Source organism: Kogia breviceps, chromosome 12 (genome assembly GCF_026419965.1).
Source record: "Kogia breviceps isolate mKogBre1 chromosome 12, mKogBre1 haplotype 1, whole genome shotgun sequence".
NCBI lineage: Eukaryota > Metazoa > Chordata > Mammalia > Artiodactyla > Physeteridae > Kogia > Kogia breviceps.
In genome coordinates this window covers 40,565,729-40,585,924 of record NC_081321.1, presented here as the reverse complement: position 1 = coordinate 40,585,924, position 20,196 = coordinate 40,565,729, and the positions used below count along the sequence as shown (strand labels likewise).

Here is a 20,196-nt window from a genome sequence, read left to right as displayed (position 1 = left end):
GTCTCTGCTTCTGTACAAAACATCCAGGATCTATAAAAATTTAACCTGCGTTCCCTGGGCCCCTGTTTGGTAAATAAGTTAATATTTGACATGTTTGGTGTTCTCTGACCTGTTCCCCACACTGGGGATTCCTGGTCTTAACTTGAATTGTTTCTTTCACGTGTTCTTAGGTACTAGAGTTAAACAGGTCTTTTTTTTTTTTTTTTTTTTTTTTTTTAAAACCCCTCTGTCCTTTTTCCTTTGAAGGGAAAGAGCTAGATTGGCTGGGGATGTGGCATCAAGAGCCTGAGTCTTCTGTATATGTCTAACCCCAGCTCCATCAGGCAGCTTTAGTCTGGGGCTCACACATCCCATGGGAGGCCTATATAGAGGATTAACCTGTGTCCAAAGGAGGCGGCAGGAACAGGCTGCTGTCTGGAAAGATGACTGTGCCATGCTTGCTTTTTCACCCAGGTTGTCCCCCCCACCCCAATTGGAGAAATTTGAGCTTTAAAGGAATGTAGGATGTGGCAAGTTCACCAACTAGGTTTTGTTTCCTTGTATCTGCCCTCGTGGACCCTCTTGGATATACAGGGTTAGAGTTCTTATACTATATTCTTATACTGTTCACCCCCAATAACTGCAAATGCTTATTGGATCCCTCCCATCTCGATATATAAAGATTGGAAGCCAAACTCAGTTCTTAAATGCTACATACAACTTCCAGGTTCTGAAGAAGTTCTGACTGTAGAGTGGTCTATAGAGTGGGACTCAATTTGTACCTGAATTAGGGGGGATACAGTTCCTGTTCTCTTACGTCCTGCTTATGTTCCAGGATGTCCTCCATTGAACACCACTGAAATCTTTTTACTAGCAAAGTTATCTTTGTTTTATTTCACTCTTTTTTTTATGGCCTCTGTTTGAAGAGGGAGGCAGTAGGGAGCGAAACACTCTTCTTTAGCATCCTTTACACCATGCTTCATTACTGCTATGGTTTATTAACCAGGAAAAAAACTTTTTTTTTTGGTGGAGGAGATAACTGTTCCTACTTATCTTGCTCATAAAGCCTTTTCTTGTGGGATCTTAAGGCCCTGGTGTCTGAAAGCAACATTCATGTACATCGCAGCAGCATTTCACCTATCAAACCTAAACTGAGCCTGAAAGGCCTCATATTCAACACAGATACATCTTTTAATGCATTCTGCCTCTCCTGTTCATTCCAGTTTTTGCTGGGTTTTACATTTGCAGGGGAGTTAATAAGTCATAGGCCCTTATCTCTCCCCATCCTCTAGTCTCACGAAATGGAGTTGAGAGTCTGAAGTACCTGAGATCTAGGTGCTATCCTGAACTGAACTACACTCTGCCACCTTAGACTGGTCCCCTCAGATATAAGACTGAAGTTTAATTGGGAATTTGACTGGAGAAAAATCTAGAAGTTTGTGTTGGAAGGTGAAGGTGAGCGTTATACATTCCCTCCTTAGGAAGGCTCCAGCCTAAGCTAGGGAGTGGATTTCACCTGTTCAGTAAGACACGCATTTGGGATCAAACCAACAATTTGCGTGTAACTAGACTCTGCCAACCTCCAAGATAATTTGATTTTTCTGAAAAACTGGTTTCTTAATGTAAGTCCATCCCTTCATTAACTCTGCAATTCTGACTCACCTATCCCAAGCTTTTAAATGCTAAATATTAACGTTTAGCATTAACTGTCTTGTCAGGCAAAGGGCCTCTTCTACAAACCTGATCCATCTCGTTTCTGGTGCTACCTGAGTTGGACAGAATTATAGTTCATGGTTGCTAGAAAGGCTAGGCCTCTGATCACAGAGGCAGAGAGCTTCAGTCCCGCTTAGTCTAGGCCTAGATAAAAAATTATTCATTATTACAACGCTTAATTATTTTCCAATTTCCTTTCTCACATACTGTACACAGGTAGTATTTTCAATGTGAATCCAAAGCTTGTCTGGTTCTCTGAAAAAAAAATTTTTTTTTTTTTGCCTTTTAGGTCCTTTACATTGTGATAATGCTGTATTTAAAGAGAATATTTAAATGTAATATTAAAGAAATATTCAAAAGAATGGTGTGTTATTCTTTATCTTGGCAGACCACAAGTCAGTTACTTGTTAGAGAAAAGATGCTTCTCTAGCATTGTATATAAAACCAGTTAGGTCAGTTAAGGATTAATGTTAACAATAGGAATGTTTTATGGTGGAAAAATAGAACATTCTTTGGAGCATCAAGAGCTTGACTTGCATCATATGCCCTAACATACCTTTTCAGCTGAAGCAGGCCTTGATCTGCCCTGCTGGAGCTTTTCCCACCTCAGCCCCTACTCTTGGGGCCCACTTTGTAATTCCATTACCTTATATATATGAAATTCTCTATTCCTGGTTACCATCTTAAAATCCAGCAAGAGGATCAACTTCAAATTAGCTCCTTTGTCATTTCCATCCCATCAGAAGGTTCTATTCCAACCAGTTACCTCGCCATTAGTTAGCTTATGTCAGTCAGTCTTGTAAAAGGAGCCTTAGTAAAATGATTAGGGTATGCATAAGTAATTTCCAGCAACTGGTTTCAGGCAGTCTTTACTTGAGCTTAAAAACAGTGCTTCATGCATTTACAATAAGTTACTACAGGTCACTGATACACACAGACAAAAGCTGAACCCAACTTACTATCTCAAAGTAGACCTCTCCTGGTCTCCGGGGCTGGGCAGTAATTAGTACCTTACAGGATTGATCCACAGCCCAAAGAAGGCAGCCACTGTCAGCTACAGTTGGATCGCTGCAACACAGTGGAAGTAGCAAAGCGTTTAGATCCACAGGGGCTGTAGCCCAGTCCAGAAATTAAGAGAGGGAGGGGAAGGCTATAAACACTTGAGTCAAGAAGTGCTTGTATTTCCTTTTATCTTTCCATTAGAATGTTCCCATAAGTTATTTACTTAACAACAACCAAAAAAAGTTAAGGTGCTCAAAGGATTTGAAAAAAAGGGAAGTGGTTAGACCTGTGAGGGGAACAAAAAATAAAAATCCCTATTTTTGGTCATATCAAAGTGCTGACAGGGGCTTCAAAGTACATGCACGGATATAAGGGCTCCAGTTTAAGTAGTGCTGTTCCCCTCATCAGCCAGAAACTGTCTTGAACAAAAACAGCTGTAACGAATGTGGCCGTGGGTAAGTCCTAGGCCAAATGAGGATTCCCACCTGGGGCAAAAGCTCACTTCCTGGGATCCGAACTTAAAACACCATAGTAGGGCTTCCCTGGTGGCGCAGTGGTTGAGAGTCCGCCTGCCGATGCAGGGGTCACGGGTTCGTGCCCCGGTCCGGGAGGATCCCACGTGCCGCGGAGCGGCTGGGCCCGTGAGCCATGGCCGCTGGGCCTGCGTGTCCGGAGCCTGTGCTCCTCAACGGGAGAGGCCACGACAGTGAGAGGCCCGCGTATCACAAAAAAAAAAAAAAAAAAAAAAAAAAACCACCATAGTAAAAGCCCAGTACAAAAGCTGCTGCCAGCTCCAGCGAACTCTCAGGAAGTTGGGATGACACCTCTCGTGGGCCGCCCCGGTAGGAGGGTTTCTTTCAGTTCCAGCTGCCACACGGGCACCTGCTCCTCTGCCTTGCACACGCCTAACAGGGCACACACTCTTTGCTGACAAGTGCTGTTTGGTCCCACGCTGCTGGACTATGTGACTGCATGCAGGACAATGCTACCCGCTCCTTGTCGGCTCAGTGCCTTGTCCCAATGTAGTTGATGGAAAGCAGGACCACATTGTGTAGCAAGAGGGACAGCTCAGCTTCTGAAAACAACATCAACGTTAATGGTTTGGCCAGGGAAGAGTCTGCCTTCCAGTTACCTTGTTATGCAGGGCTTGACACCAGAGGCAGAAAGCCAAGTGCAGGGAGGTGTGACATTAAGAGGCCACTGTTCTCAAAGCTCCCCTGCTTCATTCTAGTCCCTGCATGTACACTGTCTTTCCTTCCAGCAAATATCTATATCTACTTGATTCTCATGTGATGGCAGGAGAAAATTCAGAGATGGTAATGGTACTAAACCCCACTGTCACCCTTTGGAATTTTCCGGTAGAAGCTGGTCCTCGAGGGACATTTCTCAGCCCCAAGGAGATTAGTAGGCCTATCCTGATGTTCAGAGGCTTAGAAGATATCAAGGCCTAGCCAAAGGTTCCAAACAGGAGACCCACAGGTCTAATACCCACCCACAGATACTTTTTGTTTAGGCAATTGAGTGTTTTCATTCTGAATCTGAATGCCTTGGGACTGGCGCTTCTCCCCGAGTTACATGGCAACGTCTGGAGACAATTCTGGTTGTCAGAACTGGGTGAGGGGGTGCTACTGTCATCTAGTGGACAGAGGTCAGGGATGCCTGCTGTATCGTCTTAAAATGCACGTGACAGCCTCCACAGCAAAGCATCAGTAGTGCCAACGTTGGGCAACCCTGCTTCACGCTCAGGTTCCCACAATCCCTAGTCCTCCCTCTTGTCTTGCACAGTCTACTTCATTACCTGCCTAGCCCCTGTAGGAAAGTGAGTCTGCGCCCTTTCAATTAGACATATGTTTTAGATAAGGGTCTCACGCTACTTAATAATTAACTCCCAAATAAAACCTCAGAATAAAATACAAAAATGACTTGGATATTAGTGGCATAACCACAGGCATTTGTCTCACCTTTCAGGCTGCAGGAAAGCTGCAGCCATTCTCCCAGCCAAGTTCGACACCTCTCTTCAGCAATATGGGTGGAATTCAGGCCACGAAGATAACAAGCCTAGATAGATCAGAAGAGAAACAATCCTTAATTATCACAGAGCAAGTATGCCAAGGAAATATAAACCCACAGAGAATCCCAAATCCTCTTTAAGTAAGTTAAAAAACCTCATCCCCACAAGAAACCTTTCACCATGGCAACATGAACTCTGATGGACAGGATGAGAAGCAAATCTAAAACAACAGATCTAAAGTGTAGTGTCCTTGCTTTTTGAAGGGCCAGAAGAAAACATACATAAACCAAAATTACTGTGGGCAACTCCTTCCCACTAGTTAAGTTCACTCAGAAAAAAAGACATAGAAATGAGGTGAAAGAATAAAGAACCTGGGCTCTGCTTTAACAAGCAAGACAAGGAGCTCCTTGGAAGCTCCCAGCCCCGTGAGCTCAGAAGCCCACCAAGGACTGCAGGTTGATATTGCAATCAAGCGCTTACCGACTTCACCTCCTGGGCAGTCAGCTGACCAATCCCCAACTTTGCCAAAGCCTTGTCCAGCTGGTGAATCACAGTGGTATGAGTCTTTAAACGGTATCTCAACAAGACAGGAGGCAGATAAGGTGTGAGAAGCATTGCTCGGCTCAAGGCTTTCTGTGACACAATATAGGGGGAGAAAGTCAACTCGGTGTTACTGCAAGTAAGACCTGAAGCGAGGTGAGGCCATGGAATACAGAAAGTCTCAGTGCTCACCATCTGCAAAGCATGGAGATGGTTCATGCCCAGAGGATGGTTAGAGAAACACTCTCTCAGAGCCAGGATATCATGTATTGCTGGGTGGGTACCACGTTGCATCTTGGGAGAGGCAAGAGATGGGCAGATGTTAGGAAGGTCCAGACTAGCCTTCTTACCCAGTTTTAGTGCACGCTGGATCTAACAAGATTCCTGGTTTGCAGGAAGTGTTAATTGGAGGAATACCTTGGTGCACAATTCTGTCATATGCCACTGGAGTCCTGAATCAGAAATGAGAGGGATAACCTTTTCTAAATAACAAAGAATTTCTGGGTGGGACTGCTTCCGGAGAGCATGATAGATATCTAAGAAATCAATTTGTTGCTTTGGGGTCCAGAAATGTTGGATCAGCAGTTGCCTAGGAAACAGGTACCTGAAAAGAAAAGGAATCACAAAGTCACTTGCTGAAACTGGCATCTTTCAAAGTGAGCTAAGAAAGCATTTAGCAGACATGAATGCTTGGAGGAAGAGATGGAAACACTATTTCCCTACCTTACTGTTCTTTCCTGTAAATGAGTGTCAGACCAAGGTTTAAAGATACACTGAAGCCCAATTTCAAGCAACATAACTGAGGTTATGTAAAAGGAAGCAGTAAGGGAACAGCCTTGTACGCAGCGATCAGATAAATGACTCCTTTTGAATCAAAGCATGTGATGAACATATTTTGGACAAAGCTGCAGACAGAGCTGGACTTTGTATGTGATGTTGACAACCTCGAACTGTTCATAGTCCCTATGTGTATACAAAATGGAATTCCTCTAATTCAGTTCTCTATACAGGTGGTGGTTTTAAAACATGGTCACAAATTCCCTGGCACTCCTCTTATTGAGAAGTGAGGTCTGTGTCTCTGGTTTTAAAAATCTGGGTGAGTGCATCAACCAACAGAATAGAGCAGAAGTCTTTGTGACTTCCAAGGCTAGGTTATAAAAAGGCCATGCAGATTCTCTCTCTTTTTTTAAGTTTCTTGAAACTTTTTAAAAATAATTAATTAATTTTATTTTTGGCTGTGTTGGGTCATCGTTGCTGCACGCAGGCTTTCTCTAGTTGCGGCGAGCAGGGGCTACTCTTCGTTGTGGCGTGCAGGCTTCTCATTGCAGGGGCTTCTCCTGTTGCAGAGCATGGGCTCTAGGCGCATGGGCTTCAGTAGTTGCAGCATATGGGCTTGGCAGTTGTGGCTCGCGGGCTCTAGAGCGCAGGCTCCGTAGTTGTGGTGCACAGGCTTAGTTGCTCCGCGGCATGTGGGATCTTCCCATACTAGGGCTTGAACCCGTGTCCCCTGCACTGGCAGGCGGATTCTTAACCACTGTGGCACCAGGGAAGCCCCATGCAGATTCTTATTTGCTGGAACACTCATTCTTGGAGCCCTAAGCTGCCATGTAAGAAGTCCCGCTGCCCTGAAGCCACCATATTACAGAGGCCATATGCAGGCACCCTAGTAGACAGTTCCAGTCTTCCAAAGCCATCCCGGCTAAGGCACCAGACCTAAGAGTGACCTTAGACTGTCCAGACTAGTCCATTCACCACTTTTAACTATCACTGAGGGACACGGGAGAAAAATTTTTCACCCACCTGAGCTCTGCCCAAATTCCTGCCCCATAAAATCATGAAAATGGTGGTTGTTTTAAGCTATTAAGCTTTGAGGTTGTTTGTTATACAAAAACAGACAACTAGAACAACATGCAAGGTCATAATTTAAAACTGTCATCTTCAGATATAAGGTAAAGTAATAAAGATTTGTATTATCAGAACAGGAAATGCATTTTTCTCCTGAAGAAAAAAATCTGTCCCAAGTTGCTATGCCTCTAAGAGAGTGGGTTGCTGCCTCTAGGGATGATGGAAAAGATCATTATCTTATTTCACATCACACAGGAGCAGCTAAGAGACAGGGAGAAGCCAGGCCACCTACTCCTACAGCCGTCGCAATAACCCAGGTGGCTTTTATGAACCTTGGGCTAATGAGAAAATTGGAGCAGAAGTTTGATAACCTCTGTCTAACTTCTGAAATGGAAAGTTCTTAATTTGTAATTTAAAAAAAATCTACATATCTTCAGTATGCCGGAGAGACAGAACTCTGTACTCACATTAGCAAGAAGACCAGGTAGTTGGCAAAGGGTGGAATGGAAAGAATACCTAGGAAAAGACACTTGGTGACGTCTCGACGGAACTAAGCAGAAATAAACACAGATGCAGTTTTAACCCAAGTAAGTTTTTAGTACAATGGACAATCCCTCCACCCCACTGTGCAGTAAACTTCTATTAGAGCCCAGGTAAGGATCAAGGTTATTTCTATCTACCTCTAGTTGGTAAGTTCCTTAAGGACAGGAGCCCTGATCTGTTTACTTTTGTATCCCAAACAATGTCTAGTACAGGGCCTGACAGTATACCAAATCCCTAAGTAAATTCTTCCTGATCTGCAGAATGGTCCTAGATTCTTACTCTCAGCTTCAAAACTACCATCAAGTTACCACCAAATACTACTTTCCTGCTGCCTTTGGATACTTCCTTGCAGATTTTCATATGTTCAGAAACAAACTGGACTTTACTGTTCACAACTTTTATTCAGAAAGTGTTCCAGAAACTCTACGGAGCTCTGCTATGGAGGCTCACAACTCTGAATGAACTGATTCTGACAAATGATCTGATCTCATGGCAAGGGGCAACAACTTGGTCAGTGGTGAAGAAAATAGGAACGAAAAGACTTGAGTTCTGGGTTAACTTTAATTCTATCACTGTGAACTTCTGGATATCTGCCCTTGGCGCATACCTGTCTCAAATGCTCCATCTCCCGGTATGAAAGTTGATGAAACTTTATATTGTGCTTCCACATATTTGTCTTTATTCTTCTAGCCTTTTTGGCATCAGCCCATAACATCTGCAATCCTACCTCATTAAAGTAGAGGACAGAGTGTGATGTTATCCCAATCTGATTACCACAGCCTTTTGTTCCATGTTCACCCACAACACACACTTGTCCCTCCCTCCCCAATGCTGCTCTAAATCAAAGCTTTAAACTAGGTCACTTGAAACTCTTGTGAGGCTGACCTATATTTCGTTTCTTATCCTTCTCCCCTCTGCCCCCTTCCACCCCACTGCCCCCAGCATATCAACTCTCTTCCTGCCAAGCTGACGTTCTGTGATCTACCAGGGAATGGTCTCCCTCTTCTGGTTCATTACTCACTCTCTTTTTTTTTTTTTTTTTTTTCCCCCTGGTATGCGGGCCTCTCACCGCTGTGGCCTCTCCCGTTGTGGAGCACAGGCTCCGGACGCGCAGGCTCAGCAGCCATGGCTCACAGGCCCAGCCACTCCGTGGCATGCGGGATCTTCCCGGACCTGGGCACGAACCCGTGTCCCCTGCATCGGCAGGTGGACTCTCAACCACTGCACCACCAGGGAAGCCCACTCATTCCCTTTTAAAAATAAAAATTCAAAGCTCTTTAACCTCAGGAAGTCTTGCTCAATTAACCCTTTGTATATCTCAACCAGATATTAACTTATCTCCTTTCTAGAACACTTTTATAATTACTGGAATTCAACATATTTGTAAGATTGCATTTTCTCTTCATTCCAAGATAATCCTTACACTGATCTAGAACTTTAGTTTATAAAAATGCTTTCTAATTTATGAATGAAATGGTATAATGTCTAGGTTGGCTTCAAAATAATACAGGAGAAAGCCAACGTATAAATGATATAAGACTGGTGGCCGTGAGTCAATAATTGTTGAAGTGAGTTGAGAATATGGAAGTTCACTGTATTACTCTACTTCTGTGTTATGTTTGAAATTTTCTATAATAAAAGGCTTAAACACAAACAACCAAAATGCTTTCAGACTCTTTTTTTCACTTGATTCTAGTTATAAATCGGGGAGCAGACAAAGCAGCCATTCTTATCTCCACTTTACAGCTTTTGCAAGTACATGAAGCTAGTAATAATTATGATAATATTCACAGCTGACAATGTGGGAGTTTACTGTAATTGGTGTTATGATAAAAAAAAGTATAGAGTATAATAGTTATAGCTACACTTATTGAGCACTTACTATGAATCAGGTCCTAAGGACTTTACATGTATGATTTATTTAATCTTCATAGCCATGCAGTCAATTGGTAGGTTCTATTACTACCCTTATTTTACAGATGGGAAAACCAAAGAACAGAGAGGTTAAGTAACAAGTCCACTCACACAGCTAGTGACTAGATGGGATTTGAACCCAGGCAGTCAGGCTCCAGAGTGGACACTTGACACTGTACCATCTCCTAGTAACTAGCAGAGCTCTGATCTGAACCAAAACATTCAGAAACCAAGTACGCGTAGTGCTGTTTCCGCAACGTGCTACCCAGGAGAGATCTGTGACAAACATTAGACCACATTTTCTTACAAGCCAAGTCAACTGGTAAATCACAGGGCAGGTCTGTGCAGCTATAGATCTCTGCCCTTGTGCACGACAAATAATTTCTACTGTAGTCAGATGTGTGGTTAAGAAAAGTGCAAAAATACCTATAATCTTCCCGGGTGTTGTCAGAAGTTGTTTCTCAACATACCTTTCTAGAAACATCAAGAAGGGCTAACTTATAAGAAATAGTTTAATGCTGAAGCATTTATGAAACAGAAGACATACCAGCTTACACCCCCATCGCAGAGCCTGCAAGTGATCTTACTTATTCTAACTCTCCGACACTGCCCAAGAGCTGATTCAATGGATTTTTATTTTAGTTTTGTCTTTACCTTTCATGAAGATTGTATACAGGACATAGAAGCGGGGGAAATGACGACCCAAGAAACGATGGTATTTCCCATTAATCACTTTTGCCTTGGTCACCACATAAGAGATCAAGCTCTTCACATCTGCCTTTGGAGAAAGGTGAAGCTTTGAAGACCTACAAGGAAGATGAAAGAGACTATCTGGGAACCAGCCCTGGAAGCTCCTTCACGCCTGGGGTCCATAATGTAAAACATCTGCTTCAGACAATGTATGCTAAGACCTGAAACTTCTGAAATCCAAAGATCTTGAGATCATGGAGAGATAAGCAGTCAGACTGAGAAAAACAGATAGGGCAGATGACAGGCCAGGCAAGAATGGATATCGGGGAAGTGGTGAGTCTGGAGAGAGCGGAAGGCCTGAGGGACAATCTGAGCAGCAGGCTAAAGCCAGAGAGGTGAGATCCAGATAGGTAGCAGTAAAATCTGAGCCGAAAAAGGGAGGCTCAAGACACGTGGGGAATTCAGACAACATGGGGCACTGAGAATTGAGAGGGTCACGAAGCCAGGTCTCTAGCAGGGATCCCGGTGAGAATTCTGAGCGGCAGAATAAAAATCCAGGAGCCGGGGCGTGGAGCCCTGAGAATTAAGAGACAGCATGCAAACAAAACTGAGACAGTGGAAGAGCCTGAACGTCAAAAATGCTTTTCTCTCTCCAAGTCCCTCACCGAGGGGCCCCACAGGCCAGGCCAGAGCGAACAAACTGCAGCCTCCGGGCGACATAAGGTCCAGAGGGCCCCGCCGAACCCCACAAAGCAGCCCGAGCCCAGCACACTCTGGAGACCGCCATCTTCGCAGTGAGGGAGGGGCAGACGAGAGTAAGTCGTCTTCGGGTCAAAGTTCCCGTACGTTGCGTTCGTTTGACAACGCATGCGCCTTTCCTAAGAGCTGATTGGTAATAATAGACCGTTCGCCTCGCGCTGCCCGGGAGAGGAGCGGACGCTAAGGCTCAATTCGGAAGGAGGGCCAGGATTGGACGCCGCCAGCACTTCCTGGTTTAGAGGCTCCGGAAACCGGCTGTCCCGAAGGAAGCTAGAGAGTATCTGCCCTTGGTTGGGTTGTGATCCTGAGAATGTCCTCTCTTTGAGGGCTTCGTGACCCCTCGCGATGCTCTAGGGCCTTCGCCACCGCCCTTGCTCTCTGTCCGTATGCGGACTTCGGGGCCTTGGCGCGGCAGGTGCCGGAGGTCTGTTAGGCAGGGCCTGTGTCCACGGTGCCTCATGGGGGTTAGGAGGACCCGCGGCGCCCTCTAGTGCCGGTCAAAGTTTGCAGCTAAGGTTGGATGCCTGGGAGCCGCCCCTCTGTGGACCAAGGTCGCTCTTTCGTTTTGTAGGCGTTTTTCAAAGTAGGTCTGTGGGAATAATGTCTTAAGGTAAGTGCCTCCTGAAGACCAAGCTCGGGTCTCAACCTTACTGTCACTTTTCTGAGAGGCTGTCTCTGACTAGAGGGACATACATTTTCTCCCATCACCCTGTGTATTTTTTTTATAGCACTTACCCACATCATTTATACATTTGTTTCTTTTGACCGGCTCCCTGAACCAGACTGAGGGCAAGCACCTTCTTGCCTTGTTCACTGCTGTACCTTAACCCCACCGCTAGGTGTCAAGCCTGGCACCTAATAGTTGCTCAATAAACATGTTTGACTACATTAATTAATATCTGAAACTGGGACGATTTCCCAGAAGTGGTATTGCAGGAAGGGGGAGAGTGGGCTCTTGTCTAACACTCGGAAATGAATTGTCCAAGGAGACACACCGTGCCGACAAAGCAAGAGACTTTATTGGGAAGGAGAACCCCGGTGGAGAGCAGCAGGGTAAGGGAACCCAAGAGAACTGCTCTGCCACGTGGTGGCTCACAGTCTCAGGTTTTATGGTGATGGGGTTAGTTTCCGGGTTGTCTCTGGCCAATCACTCTGACTCAGGGGCCTTCCCGGTGGTGCAGGCATTGCTCAGCCAAGCTGTATTCCTGCGAGAAGGATTCTGGAAGGTTGGTAAGACATATGGACTGGCGTCTCCTCTCTCCTTTTGACCTTTTCTGAATTCTAGCTCATTAGTTCCACGTTTCTTACCAGGACCTCCTGTTGTAAGATAACTCATGCACGTGGTTACTATCTTGCCTAGCCAGGGAGGGTGGTTTCAGTCAGTGGTTCCCCTAACAACTCCCCCCTGAGAGACTTCATAGTCAAGATACTTCTTGGGAATTGGGGAGGAGGTCTCTTTTCTTCTGTAACTACTTTCTGCTGAGAATGGGCGTAGTCCTGCCTAGTAGAGTAGAAGTCTCTCGCCACCTGATCTAAATTGATCTAAATTCTGCGGCCGAAACCAGCATTCACCCTCGTAGTAACAAATTTAGCTAAATTTAGTCTGAAACTGTTGGACCCTGTTGGAGATGAACCTTGTAAACAGTTGAAACAGATGGGCCAAACAGGAGGCCTAAAAGGATGGTCATTGCTGGGCCCAGAAAAGGAAGGCAAAATTTGGGGTGAGGGCTACAGGCTTCTTCTCATTGTTTGGCGGTGAGGTAACAGGACGGTGCTCTAGGAATCTTGCACTCAGCCTGAAGTTACCATCCTCCACCTGGGTGGGGTCCCGGTTCTGCAGAAGAACTCAAAGATATAGTTATGCATACTCCTTGAGGAGGAGCCAGGACCCTGCCCAAGGCTGCACCACCATTTGACTGTTTCTCCCCTGTTTTTGCATCCCCTCCCTTTCCTGATTAGCAACTGTTTGAATCTGCCCTTTGGAATTCAGGGAAGGTCAAGGAGGCTGAATGAAGTCTATATCCTATAAACAAGAAACAGGGGACACAGAAGGGATTTGTATTCCTGAGCCCCTCAGAGTCCTGTTCAGTTTTAATTCAGGAAACTTGGCGACGATGGCTCTTGCCTCTTCGTGCTAAAATGGGACATAGTCCTGCCTCAATTTGGAGAATAGACACTGAATTGGAAATATTTCTGAGTTCGGAGCCACTCTCTCACTTCGTCCCAGCTTACCCTTCCGCTTCCCTGTGTCCTCAAGTCCATTCTCTATGTCTGTGTCTTTATTCCTGTCCGTGGCAGGTGGATTTTTAACTACTGCACCAGCAGGGAAGCCCTGGACATGTCACTTTAGTTATGAGATTATTTCCTCTACAGTAGTACCTATTTTATAAGAGTTCTGTGAAGACCCGAGAAGAAAATGGTTGTGAAAGCTCCCGCATCTGTATAATGCTTTATGGGTCACAGAGCTTTATGTTAGCATAGACTGTTTATGCTTGAACCACTCATGTATTCAGAGGAAAAATAAATGGGTGGATTTCTACAAGTGTTAGGTATATGGGAGTGGGTGGGATAGAAAGTTGACTAAAACATGATCTCCATCTTCAGACAATTTCTAAGTTCTCTCAACAGCCCTCAGTGTATTTCTCAAGAATGTTCAGTTCTAAGACTTCCCTGGTGGTCCAATGGTTAAGACTCCACACTTCCAGTGCAGGGGGCACGGGTTCAGTCCCTCATCGTGGAAGTTCCACATGCCGCTTCTTAAGGCCAAAAAGAAGTTCAGCTCCAAAATTCTAGAACACTCCCAGAAAGAAGGGGCTAAGATCATTCAGACAGTTTTGTGGAGGAAATGAGAAGGAATTTTGCCTGGAAGGATGGAGTAGAAGGAAGACATTTCATGTGGTAAAATAATATGGCAGGAACACAAATTCATTCATTTCTTCCTTAAATGTTTATATACTGTTTAGGGCCTCTCCCTCCATGCCCTCTCACCCTACCATACATACACTAAGCCTTGTTGGTTCTGTCTTCTGTTTCTTCAATCATCCAGCTTCCTTCTCTCTTCTGTGCCACTTCCCTAGTCTAAGCGACAAGCCTCTAATCTAGATTACCAGAGTAGGCTCCTTGCTGGTTTTCCTTTCATCTATTTTGGCCTCCCTCCAACCAGTTCTCTATGCTGTAGCCAGAGACTGCCTTTGAAGTTGCAAATCTAAGCTTGTTACTCGCGATTGTAAAACCTTTCAACTTTCCTCTGACTCGGGGGATAAAGTTCAGACTCCTTATCCTGGCCTACAAGGCCTTGCATAATTGATCTCAGCCTACCTTACCAGCCTCACCTCACATCTCATGGTATCTCTTTCCCCTTAGCTTTCTTTTTTTAAAAAATATCTTTATTGGAGTATAATTGCTTTACAATGGTTTGTTAGTTTCTGCTTTATAACAAAGTGAATCCCCCTTAGCTTTCTATGCTAAGAAACATTGGCCTTTCCGTTCTAGAATAGGCCAGGCAACCTTATGCCTCTGGACTTTTGCACATGTTGCTCTGCTTAGAGTTTCTTCCTTCTTCCCTTCCTCTTGGCTTGTCTTTCAGGTTTCAGCTGAAATGGTAACAATAGCTAACATTTATTGAGCAGGTTCTGAGTGCCATCATTGTTCTAAGTGTATTATTAACTCATTTAATCCTCACTATAACTTCATAAGGTAGATACTATTGTTCCACTTTATAAATGAGGAAAATGAGGTTAAATAACCTACTCAAGGTTTGAGTCAAGATTTAAACCCAGACTGACTGGGCACATGAATTATTGCTGCATTGTACATAAACAGCGTGGTATAGGAGACTCTTAACCCCACAGACCTAGGTTCCCTAGTTATTCATCTTGTAGCTATCTAAACTTATCCCTCATAGTACTTAAATGATCATAATTAATTAACTGTGGCATTATACATTTAATGACTGTCTTCCCTGTGAGATTCTAAGCTCACTGTATTTCCAGTTCCTAGCACAGTGCCTAGCACACAAGCAGTGCTCATTAAATATTTATTAAATTAATAAATACCTTAATACCTGAATATAAGGTACTGTTTTTCCTCTCAAAATAATTCCTCAGGAAGTTGCCTTATATTTTGTGTTCTTACAAAGTCTCCTATTATAGTCCACAATGTCTGATTTTTTTAATATATGATATTTTGTTTTGAATCAAAGTATTGCTTGGGAGAATGCAGCCTGAGATAACTTCAGTCAGTGCTAGTTCTGCAAGCATATAGAGGTCACTGGATGGAATCACTTAAAAAGACAAAAGGGGGAATTTCCTAGTGGTCCGTTGGTTAGGACTTGGCACTTTCACTGCTGTGGCCTGGGTTAAATCCCGGGTCAAGTAAAGTAACTAAGATCCCTGCAAGGTGCAAGCCGGGTGGTGTGGCAAAAAGAAAAAAAGAAAAGGAAAAAAATTTAACACAAATTTAATTAATATTCTCGGGTTAGGACCTCACAGTTTTAGGTGTTAGATATTGTTACAAATAAGCGTTTTAAAAGTAACAGAGGGACTTCCCTGGTGGCGCAGTGGATAAGACTCCGTGCTCCCAATGGAGGGGGCGAGGGTTCAATCCCTGGTCAGGGAGCTAGATCCCACATGCATGCCACAACTAAGAGTGAGCATGCCACAACTAAGGAGCCCGCCTGCTGCAACTAAGGAGCCCTGGAGCCGTGACTAAGACCTGGTGCAAACAAATAAATATTAAAAGCAACAGAAAAAAAAAAGTAACAGAGGTTATATTATGGATATCAGGAATATGCAAGCATAGCATGAATTAAAAAGGAAAAAACAACTGTCCTCAAACAATTCAGATATATGTAGGATGACATATGCAAATTGAGCAAGTTGACAATAAAAGTGACTTGAATGATGATGAAGGCACTGATAATTTGAATTAAATTGTTATAAAATTTGAGTGGAAAAGCATTATATCTAAATATTTTATAAGTGATTTAAAATGTGTTTCTAAATAGTATTAGACTTAAATATTCACTAAATTAGTAACTATTTAAAGTAGCCGTTTGACTATCTCATGTATATCAGGTTGACCAAAAACTATTTTTTTAGTTCTCTTTGGGGAAACAGGGTTGCATTATATTTGGGCACATATATTAAAATGTGCAGTATGTTTTATTAGGTGTTGTTTATTAAGTATTAGCAGACACAAAGATGGGCTGATAAGAGCTTGCAGAGAACAAAAAGAAAACTAGCTTGGCTGAAACAAATGGTTATATTTTAGAAATAGTCTGTTTATTCATTAATTCCACAATTATTGAGCATCACCCCCAGGCCAGGCATTGTTCTTATTGATTGGAATAACTCAGAGGTCAGACAGATAGATTCCAGCCCCAGTATATTTCACATTATAGAGTGATTGGGAGAGGGGGTGGGAGGGAGGCTCGAGAGGGAAGGGATAAATATTTATACATATAGCTTTTTCACGTTGTTCTACAGCAAAAACTAACACAACATTGTAAAGAAATTATACTCCAATTAAAAAAAGGATACAGTATTCATTGATAAGGAACATATTAAAATAAAATAAAATGATTGGGAGATACATTTGGAATACTAGAGCAAGGGAGGATGCTTGGGCAGACTTATGTGTGAAGATTAGGGATTTGGATTTGATTTGAAAGGTATTAGGGAATCATAATGCATTTTGCCCAAGGGAGTGACAAGGTGAAAAGGATGTTTTGTAAAAATTAGCCTGGAGAAGTGTCCTCCAGGATGTATAAGAGTGGGAAAAGATGGGAGGTTAAGGATACCAGTAAGGTTATTACAAGGGTCTGGAGAAGAGATAGAAACCATCAGACTGCCCCCAAATGATGACCATCTTTAAGTGGTTCCAGTTTTGTGGTACAATAAGTGGGATTCAGTTTGAGCTTCCCAAACCTATGCGTCGTTTAGCTTGTCATCAGCATTTGCTATTCATTCAGCAAACATTGAGGGCCTGCTCTGCAGCCATTCTGCTAGGTTCCAGGAAAATAAAGGCAAATATGAGGCAGGCCTTTCCTTCAAAAAACCCAGAGGATTAGTAGAGATAATCGACATTCAAAAATAATTGTGCTCTAATGTGATAGATGTTATAACAGAGAAATGTCAAGGTACAGTGAAAGTTAAAGGAAGGAGTAGTAAATTAAATTCTGGTGGTGGTGGGGTCATCCATGAAGACTTTCTTTTTTGAGAAAGAGGAGGAGAAGCTCATCCCCAGGAGTTGATGAAGGGAAGGGAGAGAAAAGAAGGGCATCTACTTAATTTTTTCTGCATGTATATTTATAGAGCTCATATGTTGAAAACCATATGCAGTGAATATGGTTAGCCTCTGGCCCACCCCTTTCATTTTAGATGTTAATCTCCATGTCCCAAACTGCTTAACGCCTGTTGCTCAAGGATATCCAATTCAGTGTCGACCTCAGACTTTCCTGTGGGGGGAGGGAAACTGCGAGAGTATCTAGGAGAGGCCTGGGAAGGTGCGTGGCCTTGTACCCACAGCCAAAGATAGGTCTCAGCCTCTGGCTTCACCATGAAGAGAAGTCAGGTCTGAACTAGATGATGGAGGAGATTGACTGGCAGACAATAGAGGAAAAGGGCTTTCTGAGAAGAGGGAACAGCATGTGTGAAGAGCAAAGACTGAAGCTTCAGGGAAAGATAAATCTCTTTTGCTAGTACAGATAATAAACATAGTGATTTGCCACCTCTAGGTACTAATTTACTGAGTTTGACAGGCTGATGTGGTGCAGATTATTCTTAAGGTACTGAAAAAAATCGAGGGATGAAAGAGTTTTTTGTTTGTTTTGGCCACACCTCATGGCATGCAGGCTCTTAGTTCCCAGACCCAGGGACTGAACCCATGTCCCCTGCAGTGGAAGCACAGAGTCCTAACCACTGGACCACCAGGGAATTCCCCAAAGGGTTTTAATAACCAATGGTTAATGCAATTTTTATTTTATTGCATCTCAGAGCAAGATTAAAAACTTTATAATTCCATTTATTTTTCCTTATGTGTTAAAAAATTTTTTAAAGGAAAAGAACAAAGAATATTATTACATTCATCTATGTGTCCACCACCCAAAATGAATAAATAATATCATACTTATTTTCTCCTCCCAAGTTCCATTTCCCTTCCTTCCTTTAGGCATCCCTTTTATACCAGTCCACTTTTAATACTTTAAAAAAATATGTGTACCGGGTTTCCCTGGTGGCGCAGTGGTTGGGAGTCCGCCTGCCGATGCAGGGGACGCGGGTTCGTGCCCCGGTCCGGGAATATCCCACATGCCGCGGAGCGGCTGGGCCCGTGAGCCGTGGCCGCTGGGCCTGCGCGTCCGGAGCCTGTGCTCCGCGATGGGAGAGGCCACAACAATGAGAGGCCCGCATACCGCAAAAAAAAAAAAAAAAAAATATGTGTACCATATACTACTTGTGGTATATATATAGGATATAGTATTTTTATATGTTTTAAAAATTCATATAATTGGTTTAGTGTGACATTTTTCTGTTTTGTTTCCCCTCAAACTTGTTTTCAAAATTCATCCATATAGAACAAGTTCATTAATTGTAGCTTCTGTGTGGTGTTCCATCACATGAATACACTCCAATTTGTTTATCTATTTGCTGCTAATAGACATATACTTTGTTTTCAATGTTTCATTATTACAAACTCTACATCACAGGGAACATCCTCAAACATGCCTTCTTGTCCTTATTAATGAGAATTTCTCTTAGACAGTGTTTTTATTTCTTTTTAAGTGTAACACAATAAGAAATGCATTTTATATCAAGACCCAGTAAATATATGAAATAAAAGTTTAAAAAAAATACCTATTTTTGCTAAATACACTCTATTTCCTATTCTATTTCATTTTTGTAAAATGCTGGATGTGACCCAATAAATTTATTTCATGACCTACTAAATGGATTGAAAAACACTGCTGTAAGGCAGTAGAGTTTCTGGGTCAAAAGATATGTGCATTTTCAACCTCAGTAAATATGTATTGTCAAGTTGCTCTCCAAAGTGATTGTGTCAGTTTTACAGGATATAAGAGTCCTAGTTTCTCCACATCCTCACCAACACTTAAAATGGTCAGACTTTCAGGTTATTACTAATCCAGTAGATGTGAAATGAATCTCATTGTCAGTTTATTTTCATTTCCCCGATTACTAGAGAGGTAGAGTAGGTTTTTCTATGTATTATTGGTTATTTGGATTTCTTCTTCTGGAAATTGTCTATTTATACCTTTTGTCCATTTTTTTATAGGGTTGTTTCTCTTCTTCTTTATTGTTGTTGGTTTGTAGGAGTCCTTTACAGATACCCATCTTTTTCTGATATACATGTATGTTGCAGATACCTTCTCCCCATCTCCCTGTCACTTGTATTTTAACCTTGTTTGAGATGTCTTTTATGTAGGAGATTTTAATATTTGTTATAGTAAATTTTATCAAAATTGTCCATTTTTCATACTTTTGCTTTTTCTTAATTTGATTTAAGAAATTAGATCATGAGGATATTCTATTTGTTTTTCAGATAATTTTGAAGGTTTTGTTTTGTTTTTTAACTTCAGGTCTTTCATTCACCTGGAGTTTATTTTTGCCTGTTCTTTTCTGTCTTCTGAAACTTCTGGGGCTACCATTTGATTCTTCACCACATTTCTCTCGAGTGAGAAATCTTTGACACTCTAGGCATCTTACCTCCTCCTTCTGAGTTTTTCTCCTAGAAATAACAGAATGGGGATATAAATGAAACTCCAGGCTTAGAAAAGTAGCTCTTTGAAGGCCTGTAAAGAAGAAGCAAGTGGCAAAGATGCGGTAAAAGGAGTCATTGGGAGGAATCCTCTGCAAAAGATGATACACAAGCGGTTCTTCATACTTTACACAAAGAACCTAAGGCTCCTGGAAGAAGAATTATGCCTGTGGGGAGAAAGAAGAGTTTCTGAGAGGGCTGGCCCTGAAAGAAAGGAGGTGTAGACTTGAGACAGGATCCTTATGTCCTACATTTTAAAAAATATATATATATATATATATTTATTTATTTGCTTGCGCTGGGTCTTAGTTGCGGCACACAGGATCTTCATTGTGGCATGCGGGATCTTTTAAGTTGCGGCATGTGGGCTCTTATTTGCAGCATGCGGGATCCAGCTCCCCAACCAGGGATCGAACCCAGGTCCCCCG

The 20,196-nt window shown here is 42.8% G+C and overlaps 1 protein-coding gene across 6 annotated transcripts; it reads right to left on the bottom strand.

Annotated features, from left to right (window-relative positions):
• Positions 1-2,545: 2,545 nt before the first annotated feature.
• Positions 2,546-11,048, bottom strand: LETMD1 (LETM1 domain containing 1). Of its 6 annotated transcripts, none has more exons than XM_059082816.2 (9): positions 10,903-11,048; positions 10,202-10,353; positions 8,241-8,356; positions 7,558-7,640; positions 5,663-5,849; positions 5,438-5,539; positions 5,186-5,338; positions 4,656-4,752; positions 2,546-3,769 (listed from the first exon to the last, which is right to left on the bottom strand). In XM_059082816.2, the coding sequence occupies exons 1-9, from the start codon at positions 11,022-11,024 to the stop codon at positions 3,699-3,701; spliced, it is 1,083 nt and encodes a 360-aa protein (XP_058938799.1). In that variant the 5' UTR covers positions 11,025-11,048; the 3' UTR covers positions 2,546-3,698. The 6 variants fall into 6 exon arrangements, with proteins under 6 accessions (XP_058938799.1, XP_058938800.1, XP_058938802.1 ...); XM_067009290.1 differs by having other exon boundaries at positions 3,599-3,766; XM_059082817.2 differs by lacking the exon at positions 10,903-11,048 and having other exon boundaries at positions 8,241-8,360; positions 10,202-10,282.
• Between the last annotated feature and the right edge of the window lie 9,148 nt (positions 11,049-20,196).

Excerpts from the sequence above, each read along its gene's own strand:
- LETMD1 (XM_059082816.2), bottom strand. The coding sequence starts at position 11,024 with ATGGCGGTCTCCAGAGTGTGCTGGGCTCGGGCTGCTTTGTGGGGTTCG. Across the intron at positions 5,850-7,557 it reads TACCTGGTCTTCTTGCTAAT|GTACCTGTTTCCTAGGCAAC; the intron begins GTGAGTACAGAG and ends TTTTCTTTTCAG. Across the intron at positions 3,770-4,655 it reads GCTTTCCTGCAGCCTGAAAG|AAGCTGAGCTGTCCCTCTTG; the intron begins GTGAGACAAATG and ends TGTTGTTTTCAG.